General features: G+C 32.5%; 1 protein-coding gene across 1 annotated transcript; it reads left to right on the top strand.

Moving 5' to 3' along the window:
• The first annotated feature begins 12,339 nt into the window (after positions 1-12,339).
• Positions 12,340-14,193, top strand: LOC144568454 (allene oxide synthase 3-like). Its single transcript, XM_078318811.1, has one exon. It carries the CDS (start codon positions 12,424-12,426, stop codon positions 13,888-13,890), a length of 1,467 nt encoding a protein of 488 aa, XP_078174937.1. The 5' UTR covers positions 12,340-12,423; the 3' UTR covers positions 13,891-14,193.
• Positions 14,194-15,170: the final 977 nt, after the last annotated feature.

Below are 15,170 nucleotides of genomic sequence, written 5' to 3'. Positions count from 1 at the left end.
AATATTCTACTTGGGGGAAAGGATAAAATGACAGTTTGGATGTTCAACTGCACCAATATTTCTAAAAGAAGCGCATTCGTCATGTATCAAAAAACTTATTCATCTTAGGAGCGTTTTCTAAAATGAGCATTAAGTGACAGCACGGTAAAGCAAGAATCCGTATCACCCCAGGTATCTGAGGTACAAGTGGTGAATCTGAACCGTTCATTCACTTGGCACGAATCTTAAAGCAGACCCCCCGGGGCGGATTCAGGATTTTCGTCAGGGGGGAAGGGGGACAAAAAAATATTGAATCAGGTTTAAATAGCTTATCGGTTTTAAACCCAGTAATTGAGTATTTGATAAAAAAATAATGTTTTGATTTATATTTTCCAATACTCTGACTTATAATTTCTGATCCTATAAGTTATAATTAATATTATCAATCATAATTCAAGAAATTTATTTTGATTTTAACACTAAATTTAATCCGAATTACAAATCAAACATCAAAAGAGAGCAAAAAAATTTTCAGGGAAGGACAATGTCGATCGGGTACCAATAGATCACCACTAAAACTCGAAATCCAGGAGGGCAGCTGCCCCCTCCCCTGTGCTACAGTAGATCCGCCCCTGAGACCCCCTACAGCCTCAACAACCACCGAATTGAGTTTGGCCTGAATAAAATTAAAATTAATTTGGGCCGTCCATTTGTTTCAATTGCACCTCAGGTACCTGGGGTGACACGAACTCGTAAAGCAACTGCTCCATGCTTTAGTTGATAAGACCATGAAGTTGATAAATATCAAAATCATCGTCGTCGTATATCAAAATCAATGTAGGTTAAGGTGCGACCATTGGACATGTTTCTCTGGTACAATCACCGTTGTCATCATATCATCAGTTCACCATAAACTATCATATATAGTACGTGATATTTTTGTCCCTTCTTTATTTTTAGCAATTGAAAAAACAAAGAACTGTAGCCTTTGATAAGCAAAATCTTGGAACATAGTATCCAATACAACGTTTATGCTAAGGTGATCTCTAGGAGTAAAGAGATTTCTGTATTGAGATAGAAATGTAAGCACAAAATTGTGGAAAGTCCAAGTAACAGCTTGAGGAGTATTTCATCATTTAAATGCAAGAAGCTTGCGAATATTGAGGTGAACTAGTCTAGAAATGATAGCATGGTGAAGCATTTGATGGTACGACGACTGGACTGCCAGATATCAAGATCGTCTTGTCTAAAAGTTGAAGCACTACTTTAGAATCTTGCGTGGATTGTTGTAACCGATCGATCCATGCCATTACTGTTACATGCTTTGTGAATGATACTACCTTTCCTCATCAGTTGATACATTCGAGTTCTTCGGTGAAAAAACACTCCAATCTTACTGATATTTGAAAACTTCTGAACTAATTAGATCTTAAAATCATTTTTAATTGAGTGATTTCCTTAGTACAATTAGAGGGATACAATTTTACCGAGATGGACCTCACATCATAGGTTTACTGTGCACTCTTTATATGAGTGGCTAGATTTTGGGGATATCCCTAACAATCAAGGGCGGATCCAAGTGGAGCAGGGGCCCCATGAATTTTGAAAATTTATGGAAATCTATAGGTCCGGATCAAATTTGCTCTTTGAATTTTTGTTTTGCTTCCTATGAAATTATGATATGTAATTTGTATTAAATTTAGGGTTGTAATTAGAATAAATTTCTTAAATTCAGATTGATAATTAGAATTAGAAGTCCAAGAATTGAAAATTAAAAGTTAGCATTTTTTTTATTTAGTATCCAATTAGCTAATGGGTTTGAACCCCAATTAGCTATTAAATCCGATTCGCTATTATTTTTCCATCCCCCCATCCCGCGCCCCCGACGGAAATCCTAGATCTGACCCTGTTAATAATGATTTGAATACAATTCGGGATTCACAACTTCCTCTTAAGAACCTTTTTTTTCTGGTTAGATTAAATATAAATCATACTAAAAGTGAACTTATAGTTGGTATGAGTTACCACTGATGACTTAATTATTAATACTTGTATCCCATTAAAGGATAGGTTGTTAGTTGAACTTTTATTAGAGGTGCCCCTCTTTGGACTGCATGGCTTAATAAAAATGCTCTCTTGTTTTAATCAAACTTCTACTTCCATGAGAAAAATTGGAGTTCAATTATTTTTTCTAGCTTAATTTTGGTGTAAGCAAAATCTCCTTATTAGCTGATAAATTAAAATGCATTATGCTCTTAAATGTAACTGATTTGTCTAATCAGATGTTCACATGACAAATGAAGGTTGGGAGCATTCAGGGGAGGGGTAACTAATCAACCCAACCCTTGGATGTGGAAGGAGAAGTGATAATAACCCTGCTTCTTGGATTTTGGAGATTTTGAGAACTTTAAGGGTCATTATGAATATGTGATTATTTTTTTAATTGTTCAAGGTTATGTTAGCTTTTTCCAGCTTTTGTGTTTAGATAACATATTATGTTTTCTGTTTTGTTGTTACTTACTCTTTGATTCTAGATGTAATTTTCACTTTTATATTTTGTATGATATTTTCAGAGACTGGTATCTTGGTACCAGTTTTCTGTTCAATGGTTTCATATCAATGAAATCGGTGTCCACTATTATTCAAAAATTATTAATTGGGTATTTGGGTGAGATTTTCTTTTTTTTTCTTTTTTAGTTTGTAAAAGCACCAGGCCATTTGATGGTTCAAGTTCAATCCAGCCCGTCTAAGCACCTTACCAATAATTATGTCTTAAACTAAAAGGAAGCCCAAAGCCCATTTACTAATTAGAAAAACGCAGCAAAAGTCAACATAATAGTATATTTAAATATGTACAACTCCAGGCATGTTTTTGGAAGCAGATAGTATTAAGCACGACTAGTTTTTTAAATGTGAGCAGAAATAAATGCAAAATTTTGACTGGGTTTTACATAGGGGTGCAAACGGATCGGATACGGATACGGATCGGATAGTGCTCAACTCATATCTGTATCCGTATTTTTTTTCGAATACGGATACAGATACGGATATTAATCGGATACGGATACGGATCAGATATTTTCAGATACGAATACGGATACGGATATAATTCGGATTTTTAATTCAAAATATATGTCTAATTAACTTGTTACGCTATTACAAAATATATATCTAGTTAACTAAAATTCACCAACATAACTATAAATTTAATTAAAATATACCAATATAAAATATATTCTCTCTAAGCATATATAATTCTAAAACAAAAGATAAATGAATACAAAAATATTCTCCTAAATTTTTAAAGAAACAAAAAATAAATGAAAGAAAATCTTGGCACGATTTGATGCAGGAAATATACTCTGATAACTATCTGTATCCGAATATCCGAATCCGCAAAAATTCAGATATGGATCCGGATTCGGACGGGTAATATCCGACCCGTTTGTACCCCTAGTTTTACAGTCTTTGATTCTTTGGTTAGACTACTTGATATACATTTATTTATTCATGCATATATGGTTGTTAACACATGTTCCCAACTAATATAATTGAAAGCATTAATGCATTGTATGTAGCAGACAATGACAATAATGAGAGCAGCCAAAAAATCTAACCCAGTTACGACTTGCGAAGAGATGAAGCAACTAGCGTAACAAGCACATCAGCAAGCCGTCGATCTCAGGGTATTCCATTTTCCAAATTCAACATAGCTTGCGTCGTTTGATTAATCAGAGGATCGAGAACAGGATGCCCATTTCGGGAATTTGCATCAAATTTTGAGTTTATCGGTGGAAAATCCAGACCGTTTACTTTTTTTTTTTGGGGTATGAATTCAAAGCAACGGTAACACTGCTCAGTAGTCAGTATATTTCGAATAGACATCAATATCTCCTGTTTTAGATAAATTGAAATCTTCGATGCTGACTCAATTTCTGTGTGGACGCGTTTAGTGTTGCGTAAGATTGTGGCTGCATTAATAACGAAGACTGTTGTTTAATTATTTGTAAACGGCAATAGATTTAAATTTTTTTAATCGTTTAGTTTGCACTTTAGATAGGAATGCAGACGGATCGGATAGTGATAAAATTAACTATGTCTGTATTTGTTTTTATTTTTTGGATATAGATACGGATTAGATATTAGATCGATACGGATATTAAATGGATACGAATATATATATTCTCTTTTTTATAATAATAAATTATATTTTTTTTTTCATAATATATATTAAATTATATGATATATATCTACTATTTAGATACAAATAATTAAAATTTAAAACCATATCCGTATCAGCATCCGTATCCATACAGATATTCAAATATTGGATATCCATATTTAATTTTCAGATACGAATCTGAATACAGTCTGATAATATATGTATTTTTTATTTTTACCTTTATTTCTTCACTCTTCATTCTTTTCAATTCAAGATTTTAGCCTGTGACCGTAGTCTTTTTTTAACCTATGTTAAATTGGTTTTAGTCATTGTTTGAAGACAATAACAAGGCACTCTTTTGTCTTTTATATTATTTTTTATTTGTATCTTAAAGTGTATAACTCAATTATCCGACAATTATTTGTTTCGTATCCGTATTCGAATCAGTATTTGTAGATAATTATTCGCTCCATATCCGTATTTGTTTAAGGAAAATTTGGTTTTAAATTTTGATATATGTTTATTATTTGTATCTGAATCCACTCATTAAAAAACAAATACGGATGTGATATTAATATTATCCGCTCCGTTTTCCCCACTAGAGCGGATGCATGAGCTAGAATTTATGGCTAGCTTTTCTGATTGCTTCCTCTTTTCAACTTCACTAGAAAACATATTATCGTAACATATAGACGCTAGTTTGAAATTAGTTGCAAGTCCTTGGCACGATGGCATGATATATGTTCTATAAATTCTCGAAAACCATAAAGAAATTGGAAAAATATGTAGGAGATTATTTCGATAATCTTGACAATTTTAACAACTAAAGTTTAAAATTTTAATCCAACTTTATAAGTTTGATTTATATTATTCATACATAATGTCTATAATATAATTTGATATGTATTTTATCATACATCAAGTGACTTAAACTATATGAAATTTGATTATTATATTATCTACAAATTCAGTAACAAACTATAAATGAACTTTTCTTCAAATTTAAATTTTATTTGAATTTAAAAAAATTTGTCAAAATTTACGAATATCGCCATTGTCCAGTTCTTCAATTGGTCTGGCCAATCAGAATTGAAGTTCCACAATACAAAAAGCAAGGGAATAAAAGAATATATAATATATTTGAACAAAACTAGCAACACAAGCAAGAAAAGTAGCGGAAATGATCGATCGATTCCTTCGATAACTGGCATCAGAAGTTTTTTTTCTTTTTTGTCTTATAGCGCAAAATTTGCTCGTTTCGTCGACTAAATTTGTTTCCCTCTCAGGTAATTAAGGTTGAGGTCCTGTTCGGTTGCACCAGTGGGAATAGGAATGGGTACGGGAATGAAAAATTTTGAACTGAAAATTACTGTTTACGTGGGAAAAAAAAAAATTCAGTCCAAGTGAATTTTCATTTTCCCACGTAAACAGTGATTTTCACGGTGCAGCCGAACAGGCCCTGAAGTTATACTTCGTTAGATCTTAGTTCAAAAGCCCTTGACAAGGACCGCATGCACCATTTGGGCTGCTAAGCTTGGAATTCAAGCAACTAATTATTTTCAAGGAACCGCTGTAATGCCGAATTACACCCACTATTTTCAAATTATACCCAATTTTTGTTAGAATTTTTAGAAATGACCAAATCAGTCATAATATTGCTGGTATTGAATTACTTTTTCAGTTAAAAACTCATTGGTTCAATACTTTACACCCAGGTGAGGTTAATATCCAAAATATTGAATTAATTTCAAATTACACCCACTATTTATTAGGATTCTAGAAATGACCAAACCGGTCAAAATATTGCTGGTATTGAATCACCTTTCCAGTTAAAAACTCACCGATTCATTACCTTTACATCCTGTTAAAACCTCACCAGTTATTTTTTTTTTTTACAAAACATAAAATTTTATAATTTATTTATTTTTTGTATTGAAATATTAGAAATATTTAATATATTTCTTTGAAAATAGATGTAATACAATATAATTTGATTTATTAAAAAAATGCGACAAATAACCCGGATCAAAATTTTCCAGGCCGGATTTTTCACGGCTGTAGAAAAATTAATATATTTCTTTATGTTTTATTAGAAAAAATAAAAATGCTTGGATTTCGAGTTATTGATCCCGGTTCAAAAGTCACTTCTAAATAAATACAGAAAATATTGTCATTTTTAATTTCTAAAAAGTTGTATTTATTTTTGAAAAAAAAAATTCAAGTTATTTAATGATTGTTATTCAAAAAGAATTCTCTAAATATATACAACTTTTTAGAAATTAAATATAATAGAAGGATCACAATACTTTCTATATTACCTAAAAGTGACTTTTAAACCGCGATCAATAACTCAAATTCAAAGCATATTTTTTTTTGCAATAACACATGAAGAAAAATATATTAATTTTTTTTACAGTCGCGAAAAATCCGGTCTGAAACATGCTAATCTGAATTATTTGTCACAGTCTTTCTAATAAATTAAAATGTTGATATGAATTATTTTGATCAGTTTGGTCATTTATGAAAATCATATAAAAAGTGGTTAGAATTTAAAATTAATTAAATATTTTAGATATTAATAACAATTTCGGTCTGTAATGCATATGACATGACTTGTCTTTTTCTGATCATCAAGTCAATTAAAGCAGATTAATTAATTGTAAAAAGGAACGAGCAGGGACAGGGACATATGCAGGATTATCGATTATCATCATATAGGACAAGAAATTTTCAAATCAAATTTAAATAGTTAATATGCTTCAAATTCATTAGATAATGAAGTACTCGGTAAAATATAATTAAAAAAATAAAATAATAATGTTTTACATAACAAAAAAACAACAAAAATATTATTCTTTCAGAATTTTAAGATAAAAAAAATTCAATATATCAATCACAAATTTAATTTTGAAACGAATTTTTAAGTAGACTTCTAACTTTTAAGATCTAAAAATTCAATCTACCAATCACAAATTCAACAGAACAATCCATTAGAATTCGATCGACTACCTAAATTAAATCTAAAATTTTAAACCTTAATTTGTAATTTCATAAGACCAAAAAGAAAAATGAGAAGTCTAAAGTACCACAGAGAGAGGGACAAGTAGGCGGAGAGCAGCGTCTTTCTACTTGATTTTCTTTTCAAGTCAGACAGCGTTTTCATTTGCATTTTTCTTTCCGAGTTACAGAGTGGAGAGGAGAGATCTAGAGTTAGAGACTATTTTTTTCGTTTCAAGTCATGGAGCTCCGGAGCGGAGAGAAATTAGAGAGATCGAATTGGAGTTAGAGAGCGAATTATTCAATTGCATTTTTTCTATTGGACTTGAGTTGCTTGTCTCTAAACTCTAATTAATTTTATTTTCTTATTGTGCTACGAACTTGAGTTATAAACTATTATAAATTTTAAACTCATATGGCAGAACATTATTTTTTTTTTCCGAAAAGAGCAATGATTCAAAACTCCATTCTGATAAACTGTTTTTGGAATTTCCAAGATATCCTGCAATGAGTTTTTATTTTTATTTTTGATAAAATATACCTTGCAATGAATTGAATCAGCCACATGGATAAATGCAAAACAATACCGGAGAACAAACTGATCTTCAATGAATGTCAATAGGCAACTAGTTATATGATCAAGTCCTGCAAACAACCCAGAGAAGGAGAACAGACACAATCAACATGATACAAGGAGGGGGATCAAAGAAAGAAAAAGAACTGCTACTGATTGCACAATTCATAATTTGGAGAGAACGTTGCTGCAGAAATATTCAGAGATAAATGTAAAACAATACCAGAGCTAGTGGAAGAGGTAAAAAGTCAATGGGAGATATCAGCAAAAAGAAATACAAGTAGATCAGGACAAATGTGAGAAATCGCTCAAAGAAGAACTTTAATTGCTTTCAATAATTGTAATTTAATTTATGTCATTTACTTTCCTGCATCTTTATTTTTCTGAACCTTTTTTCACAAACTTTATGTTTCAGACTCTAAAACTTTTTTTGCATTTACTTTTCAGAGTTCCTTCTCAGGAACTCAAAATACTGTAACCAATTGAGGTTAATGAAATGAGGGCTAGATCTTTATTGTTTCTCAAAAAAGAAATAATGGTATACCCTCGTCGGACATACATAGTACCACTCAGTAATTAATCGATATGCGGTTGATTAATTGTAAATATTCAAACACACACCTTCACTAAATCTATTCACAGTTTGATCACCATCATCGACTAAATGACCTATTAATTGACTGTTTAGCCCCTTTCTTACAATACTGATAAAAATAACATTTCAGGAAATAAGATAAACCGGATGAATATCAAAACTAGTTAGTCTGAACTTCCAACATATATAAGGTCTCAATATGTGAATCTGAAATTTTCCTTTTTGCTTTTTCAATATATTAATTTCTGGGCTCTGAGGTAGCAAAAGAGAGAGAGATTTTGTTTTGTTGGTAGTAATATAGTTGTTTTCCATGAAAATTTGGTGGAATAACCTGTTCGGTAACATGAAAATTTTGTGGGAATGAGAATTTTTATTATGAGAATAGGAATTTAAATTTGCCAAAATCAAAGTTATTTAATCCATTGAAGATTTTAGAATATAGGTGTTTGACAAATACACGGAAAATTTGTTAGGATGTAGGTTTTTTTTTTTTTTTTTTTTTATAGTAGATGTAATACTACAATCAAACTATATTAAGTGTATTAATACTAATAATTGATTATGATTAATAGGAACTTAACTTAAAATTAGCTTAATATATTAAAATTAAGTGTTATTAGTTTAATTATGCTTGTCTAACAATTTTTTGTATTTTTAAATTGTGATAGGCAAATTAATTTTAGCCTTTGCATTATTGAATTGTGTTTGTTTAATTGAGTGCTTGATTTTACAATTTAATTTCAATTTAATTAATTAAACAAGGATTAATTAGTATTTTTTTTTGTTGAAAAAGTGGGGTTTTCCCACCGATTTCATTATAAATCAAATTGTCTTACTGTGACCAGTTCCAAAAAATTGGAACTAGCACAGTTACAAAAACGAAAACAAACAAGGACACAAACTGAAAGCAGTACCACAAAGCCTCAGTTGAATCAAACCATAACGTACTGGTACACATAACAAACCAGCCAAAAATCAAACACTAAAAGACCAAACAGATACTAAGCATGCAAAACCAAAACTCCAACAGATAATAAGCAAGCTAAACAACCATCAGCTAGCATTAGCTCAACCGCCTAATTGGGATCTCTAACCCAAGCATAGGGGTTATATCTTCTATCGAATCCATCTCGATGGTATCCACCTCGATGGTATCCTCCTCTAATGAAACCACCTCTTCCACTAATGGGAATATGTCCTGACAGGAAATGTCATTAGTATTTAAGGACAAAATTAAAGATAGAAGTAATAAATAACCATCATACAATGTTTTACACCAAAAGATAGCTAAAGAGATAATTTTAGAACCCACCACATGCAAAGATTGAATAGAACCATTATGAAAACATATTTTATTTCGCTCAATCCATATACACCATAGTACGACCCCTCTAACAAGCTCTACTAAAGGCTTGTTCTTGAGAGGGATAACTGCATTAATAAACCAAAGATCGTCCATTGTAGAACCATTAAAAATAAAGTTATTATGTACTGAAATCCATCTTCAAATTGGAATGGTGAAAGGGCAATGAACAAAAAGATAGTCAGTAGATTCAAAAGCCCCACAGAAAACACACGAGGTATCCCCATTCCACCCTTTTGAGATAAGATTTTTCTTAGTTAAAATTATATTCCGTTTTAATTAATAAAGGATTAATTTGTATAATTCTTCTTTTATTAATTTGTATTATGTAAGTTTAATTATTATTGTTTTATTAGTTATGCTTTCTTTAATTAATTTTTTTGTCTTCGTTTAATTAGGGTTGATGTTACGTGTACGATAAAAGAGAAATTCCCATGATGTATAATATTTTGTCTTCATTGATATATGATAAAACTTAACGTATATGTTAACTTTGTTTAATTAATATTTTGGAAGCTTCATCGTATGAGAAAAAAACGGAGGTCTAAGCTAATGGTTTCCCCAAGAAATAGAAAGCAAAAAGTAGGAAAAAATCTATATAGGATTACAAATAGAAATTTATACTTGACTGCCGAACATGTCTTATGGCAAAATTCCTACGATTACAATTTTTTCAAAAATTTCCACGGGCACTGCTACTGCCGAACAGGTCTAAACGGAGCGGATAATGCTGATATTATATTCGCATCCGTTGGATAATGAGCAGATACGAATATGAATAGTAAATGGATATCAAAATTCAAAATCAAATCCGTCTTAAACGGACACGGATAATCCACGAATACGAATACAAACGAATAATTGATGAATCACATAAACCTTATAGAACTAATATGAGGAATACAAAAATAATATAAAGATACAGAATTTGTTATATTAGATAATAAACAGGAAGAAAATATAATGAAAATTAAAAACAAATCAGAAATAAATAAAAGATTTAATGGAGAAGAACGGAATAGAAGAAATTGAAGTAACGAAAAAATAAAACAATAAGCTTTGTTAAATAATACAAAAAAGTGTTTGGTATAGTGGATATGTGTCTTGGTTCTTAAACATGATGTCTTTGGTTCGATTCACGCCAACAACACTTTTGAATACTTTTAAGTAGAATATTCAAAAGTAGAATATGATTTAAAAAATATGATAGGTTATACAGTAGAAAACATTAAGCTATTAAGGAGGAGAGATAATTTAAATCAAATTTGTAGAGAAAAATAGTTAAATACTATATTTATTTATAAGATAACACATGTGAACTCTAGTGTAGTTGTAAGAATTTTGGCACCGACAGAACTCAACTGGGTTCGAATCCCGCCTAGACATTAAGCTACTTAATAAGGAGGAGATATACGATTATAAAATCAATACTTTAATATCTGATCCAAACAAAAATTAATATTGTAATGGATAAAATATGAATTAATTTAATTATCTGATTCATAACTAAATCCCAATATCTGTATAAATATCTGATACAATGCTAATGCAAATGTTTTATAAATAATTAATATAATATCTCTCCTCCTTATTAAGGAGCTTAATATCTAGATCCTGCAAGGGTCCTGATTTACTGTTTTTTTTTTTCTGAATGATGCTCAGCCGTTGAATTTCCAGATCACACATAGATGAATTTTTCAAATTATGAGCTTCAACACTTAAGTATGCACTGGTCGCGCCGCACCCGTGAAACGCGCCTCTGAACCATGCACGGCACCTGCGGACCGAGCCTGTGCACCGCGCACCCTTTTTCTTTTCTTTTTTCTGCTGAAGGCGGGATTCGAACCCAGTTGGGTTCTGTTGGTGCCAAAATTCTTATCACTACACTAGAGTTCACATGTGTTATCTTGTAGATAAATATAGTATTTATCTATTTTTCTCTACAAATTTGATTTAAATTATCTCTCATCCTTATTAAGGAGCTTAATAATTTCTACTACATAATTTGCTCCCGTTGCTGTGCACGGGCACGATTACTAGTAGATTATTAAATATGAAAAAAAACAATCTCCATCAATTTTTAATTATACATTAATAATTAATTTCTTCGTTAGTTATAAATCAAATATGAGGCACTCATCCTCTCTATTTTTTTGTGTGTACAGAACATAGTATAATTTTTATTACTTTGAACAAGAATGATAGTATAATTTTTATCTTCAACTGCTTTTAATTTATATTATAATAATATATTATATGAAATGTCTAAGAAATTATAATTATATTTAAGAGTAAAGAATTTTTCAAATACTTGTGAGTTGTAACATGTATCTGCTTCCCATAATTTATACACAATTTATGAGCATCTATCTGAAACTGATTTATTAGACCAAAAATATCTACTATTAAATATAATATCTGAAACTGAATTATTAGACCAAAAATATCTACTATTAAATATAATATCTGAATCAGAATGAAACTAATAAATATATGAATTCAAATTCGGACCAAATACTTTTAAAGTACGAGTCAAACTATAATAATAATAGTATCCCGACCTACCCAACTGGATAGTACCTCTAGGCTCTAGTCCCAGGTTAAGGAAAGAAAAGCAAAATATCAAGGCTCTTCATTTCTGCTATAAAAGTATAATTACTGCAGCTCTTTTGCATAATAGTCTTCGTGTAGCTCTAGAACTCTAAAACCTTCTTCAAACCAAAATCATAAATTTTAGCTTGCTAACAAGTTCCATGGCAAACTCAAGCAATAGCACCATTGAAGAACATTCGCCATCTGGCCTACCGATAAAATTGATCCCGGGTAGCTACGGCATCCCTTTCCTCTCTCCGATCTACGACCGTCTGCACTATTTTTATTTCCAAAGCCACCTGGAGTACTTCAAATCGCATGTCACCAAGAACAATTCAACAGTTGTGCGAATGAACATGCCACCTGGCATGTTTATATCTAGCAATCCCCGTGTCGTCGCTGTTCTTGATGCAAAGAGTTTCCGTGTACTTTTTGACCCGTCAAAGGTTGATAAAAAGAACACTGTCACGGGTACGTACATTCCACCCCTCTCTCTCTACTCAGGCATCCGCCCGATGGCCTACCTTGACACCACTGAGCAACTGCACACATCACTCAAATCTTTTTCATTTCACCTGCTGGCATCTCGCAAGTCCGAGTTCATCCCCACTTTCCGTAAAGCATACTCTTCCCTTTTCGATACTGTTGAAACAAAGTTAGCCTCTAGCTCAGTGGAGTTTAACGCCCTTAACCAATCAGCAGCGTTTGATTTCGCATGCAATGCATTCCTGGGTGCCGTGCCGAGCGAAGTAATCGGTCCCTCAGCATCTAATAAGGCTGCAATATGGCTGCTTTTGCAACTCCATCCGATAGCAAGCCGCCTCAGTAAATTCATCCCATGGCCTATTGAGGACCTCCTATTGCATTGCTTTCAACTTCCACCATTTCTAGTCCGTCGTGACTATGAAATCCTTGAGGAGTTCTTCTCCAAATCTGGTGAGTCTTTGATAAATGATGCCGCAGAGAAGTTCGGTCTCTCACGCCATGTGGCACTCCACAACCTAATTTTTATGACCTTGTTCAATTCGAATGGTGGTTTCAAGGTCTTCATGCCGATCATCCTGAAATGGCTCACGCATGCTGGGGCAACACTACACGAACAATTGGCACAAGAAATCCGGTCAGTGGTTCAGTCGTCTGACAGCATAATTACCTGGGATGCTCTCGAGAAAATGGAGCTCACCAAATCAGTTGTCTGGGAAGCATTGCGCCTAAACCCGCCAGTAGAAAATCAGTTCGCACTTGCAAGAACCGATATTATAATAGAGAACCATGACACGGCTTTCGAAGTGAAGAAAGGAGAGATGATATGTGGTCACCAGCCCCTTGCAATGAGGGACGAGAAAGTATTTACAAATGCTGAAGAATTTGTAGCCGACCGATTTGTTGGCGACCAAGGAAAGAAGTTGTTGGAGTACGTGTACTGGTCGAATGGGCCCGAGACAGTCGCGCCAGCAGTAGGCAACAAACAGTGCGCGGGGAAGGACATGGTGCTCTTGGTTGGTCGATTGTTCATTGTGGATCTATTCCTTCGTTACGACACATTCTCAGCAGTGCAAGATGGAATGTTGCTGGGGCTCGAGCCGCGCATTGTAATAAAATCTGTCAAGAAGGCTTCAGATTATTGAACACAAAATATTTCGTAGTCTCTTTAATTGTTTGTTTAAATTAAAACGTTCTGTGTAATTTTGGCTATGCTTCAATAAAATGTATATCTTCTTTGTGTCGACGATACGCTTTAATAAAATGTATATCTTCTAAGCTTCAATAAAATGAAAAAAAGAATAGGTTTACAACAATATGTATTATTCTAGATTTTTTTTTCTGGATGAATGTATCAATATTATTAATGTTCCAAATCTAATCATGGAGCTTCATGTATCTGCAATTTGTATGGATGTGATGATGAATTGGGAGTTGATATTACTTAACAATTATGAAATATGAATGCGTGGTGACCTGACTCTCCCCCTTAATTATTTGTTTGACTCTCATAGATATAAATAATAAATTTATAGTGCCTGATGGATTGAGTCTATCATAGTGGGTTATCTTGGTATAAAGCGTAATGCATTTGCTGAGCCATGGTTTCAGAGTTGGAGAACAGTTAGTGAGCACAATTAATGCCTACCAAGAAATGCATGTCAAGATGCCACAATATCTGAGTTCTAACTTCTAACAATATTACTTGGAATTTTGAGGAGCTCATTGTAAATTTTGGCTAGTGATCAGTCATGCCCGTATCATCTATAAGAATCAGATCCAGTGCAATATCGGACTAAGTAGAATGAGATCTGAGTCATCAATTTTAATCTAGTACAAATCTCAAAACGGACATTCCTATATCTGAATAGGTAATGCATTACTTTTGGTCTAGCTGGGAGTAGTACTCAGTCCAGTACCTGAGGGGATACAATTGAGACTGGAAGCGTATCCCCTGAGATAACTCAATTTTTGAGTTGCTGGATTTACGGACCAGATTTTAAACGGTGTATATTAGATGCATGGAGGTGTAGCGGCAGACCCAGCATGTAATAGGGGGGTAACCGTGGATTTTAAATTTTAGTGGTGATCTATCAGTACTAATCAACTTTGTTTTTCTCTGAAATTTTTTTTGTTTCCCTCTAAATGTTTGATTTGTTATTCGGATTAAATTTTGTGTTAAAATAAAAATAAATTTCTTGAATTATGATTGGTAATTAGAATTGTAAGTTAAAGCATCATAAATTAAAAATTAGAGCATTGGAAAATATAAGTCGAAGCATTGTTTATTTATCGAGTGCCAAATCAGTTGATGGGTTTAAATTCGATTAGTTATTTAAAGCAGATTCAATATTTTTTTGCCCTCCTGACGAAAATTTTGAATCCACCCCTGTGGAGGTGTACTATGAACACGAAATGGGTTGCT

The sequence above is a fragment of the Carex rostrata genome, chromosome 17, assembly GCF_964058835.1.
Source record: "Carex rostrata chromosome 17, lpCarRost1.2, whole genome shotgun sequence".
In the NCBI taxonomy this organism is placed as follows: domain Eukaryota; kingdom Viridiplantae; phylum Streptophyta; class Magnoliopsida; order Poales; family Cyperaceae; genus Carex; species Carex rostrata.
The sequence above is the reverse complement of the archived record's forward strand: the minus strand, read 5'-3'. Positions and strand labels throughout refer to the sequence as shown.